This window comes from Lucilia cuprina, unplaced genomic scaffold, assembly GCF_022045245.1.
Source record: "Lucilia cuprina isolate Lc7/37 unplaced genomic scaffold, ASM2204524v1 Scaffold_2735, whole genome shotgun sequence".
In the NCBI taxonomy this organism is placed as follows: Eukaryota; Metazoa; Arthropoda; class Insecta; order Diptera; family Calliphoridae; genus Lucilia; species Lucilia cuprina.
Window position 1 is genome coordinate 1 of NW_025807680.1, and position 1,882 is coordinate 1,882.

Here is a 1,882-nt window from a genome sequence, read left to right on the forward strand (position 1 = left end):
ATGATACGCGTTAAAAGTGAAGACTCTCTTAAGAATGTTTCGCCTTTCCTAATAAAAAAAGTTATTGATAATGTAGCTAGTGGTGAAGTTTCTCTGTGTAAAAAATTAAAAAACGGTAATATCCTAATCAAAACAAAGAACTACACTCAAGCCAGCAAACTTATACAACTCACCTCTTTATCATCTGAAATTCAAGTGGAACTTAAAGACCACCCTACACTTAACTTCTCAAGGGGAGTTATATATTCTAATGATCTACGAGATATTGCAGAAGAAGAAATTCTATCTGAACTGAAATCGCAAAATGTCTGTTCGATTAAAAATATAATGAAAAAAGTTGATGAAGTTTTACAAGAGACTGGTCTTATAATAATCACATTTGCCGCTACTACTTTACCTTCCGACTTATATGTTGGATACGAGAAACTTAAAATACGACCATACATCCCATTACCGCTTAAATGTAATAAGTGTTTTCAATATGGCCATATCTCTAAAATATGTAAAAATGATGACATCTGCTACAATTGCGCACAAGCATATCATCTTAATCCTGAATTAAAAGAAAAATGCACCTTACCACCACAATGTACCAATTGTAAAAACCTAAATTACGAAAATTGTAATCATCCATCCGTAAGTCGAACTTGCCCTGTATTTCTCAAAGAAAAAGAAATACAAGCTATAACAACAATAGAAAAAGTAAGCAAAAAACAAGCCATAAAAACATACCAACAACGTCACAACAATCCCACCACAACATACTCTTCAGTTGTAATAAGCAACAACAAATCATCAGAGAACATATCACCAAATTCTCAAACACGACCCATAAGAAAATATGAAGACATAGCGAGCGAAGACACCACTGACCAATCTGATATCGATAAACATAACACATCAAAAAAGAAAAATTCTCCCAGCAAAAATTCAATTATTCTACCAAAAACAACATCAAAGAGAACAAGATCACAAGTTAAAAAAACAACTGGAAGAATTACTTAATTCAAAACGGACAAAAAATTAACCTGAATATCACAAAATCTACTCATCATCTACAACTTTATTCTTATTTTCTTCTATTTTTTTGCATTCTCTATTTCACATTCATTACAGTTGATATATATTTACATACATTTATAAAACATATTATTGTTTACTACATTAATTTTATGCATGCATATTCATTATTTTATTTTGTTATTATTGTTACTCATTGGCTAATATTTATTATACATTTAAATTTATTGTTATTATACTTAAGACGTTACCAAACATACACTTTGCTAAATTATTTAGTAATTTATATTACATTGTGGCTTATTATTAAGATACCATTGCATTTAAAAATAAATGTATATACTAACAATATTATATTGGATATTATATCTAGTATAAAGCTCTATATGACAGAATGGCATTGAAAATTCTCCAATGGAATATAAACGGACTAAGGAGCAATTATAATGAGCTACTAATACTTCTGAAAACATACTCACCAAAGATTTTATGTATTCAAGAGACCCATGTACATGATACCGTCAATATTAGCATACCGATTAACTATACGATGTATTCTAAAAATATATCAACTACAAGATATGGTGGTGTGGCCATTCTGGTACACAATTCATTACAACATAGGGAAATATATTTGAGGCCAAATACAGAAATAGACACTACTTGTATTGAGATAGTTTCTAAGTTTAAATTTAACGTTTATTCGTCATATGTTAGACCGGACCAACAATTTTCAAGAGACACACTTGATAACATATTTGGCGAAGCAACTTATCCTAATATTATCACGGGAGACTTTAATAGCTGGCATGGCAGCTGGGGTTCCCCGATTGATAACAGAAAAGGAAGAATCTTAGCAACT

The 1,882-nt window shown here is 30.4% G+C and overlaps 1 protein-coding gene across 1 annotated transcript; it reads left to right on the forward strand.

Moving 5' to 3' along the window:
* Window positions 1-327: 327 nt before the first annotated feature.
* Window positions 328-1,005, forward strand: LOC124421140. Its single transcript, XM_046955967.1, has one exon. The coding sequence runs from the start codon at window positions 328-330 to the stop codon at window positions 1,003-1,005; it is 678 nt and encodes a 225-aa protein (XP_046811923.1).
* The last annotated feature ends 877 nt before the right edge of the window (window positions 1,006-1,882 follow it).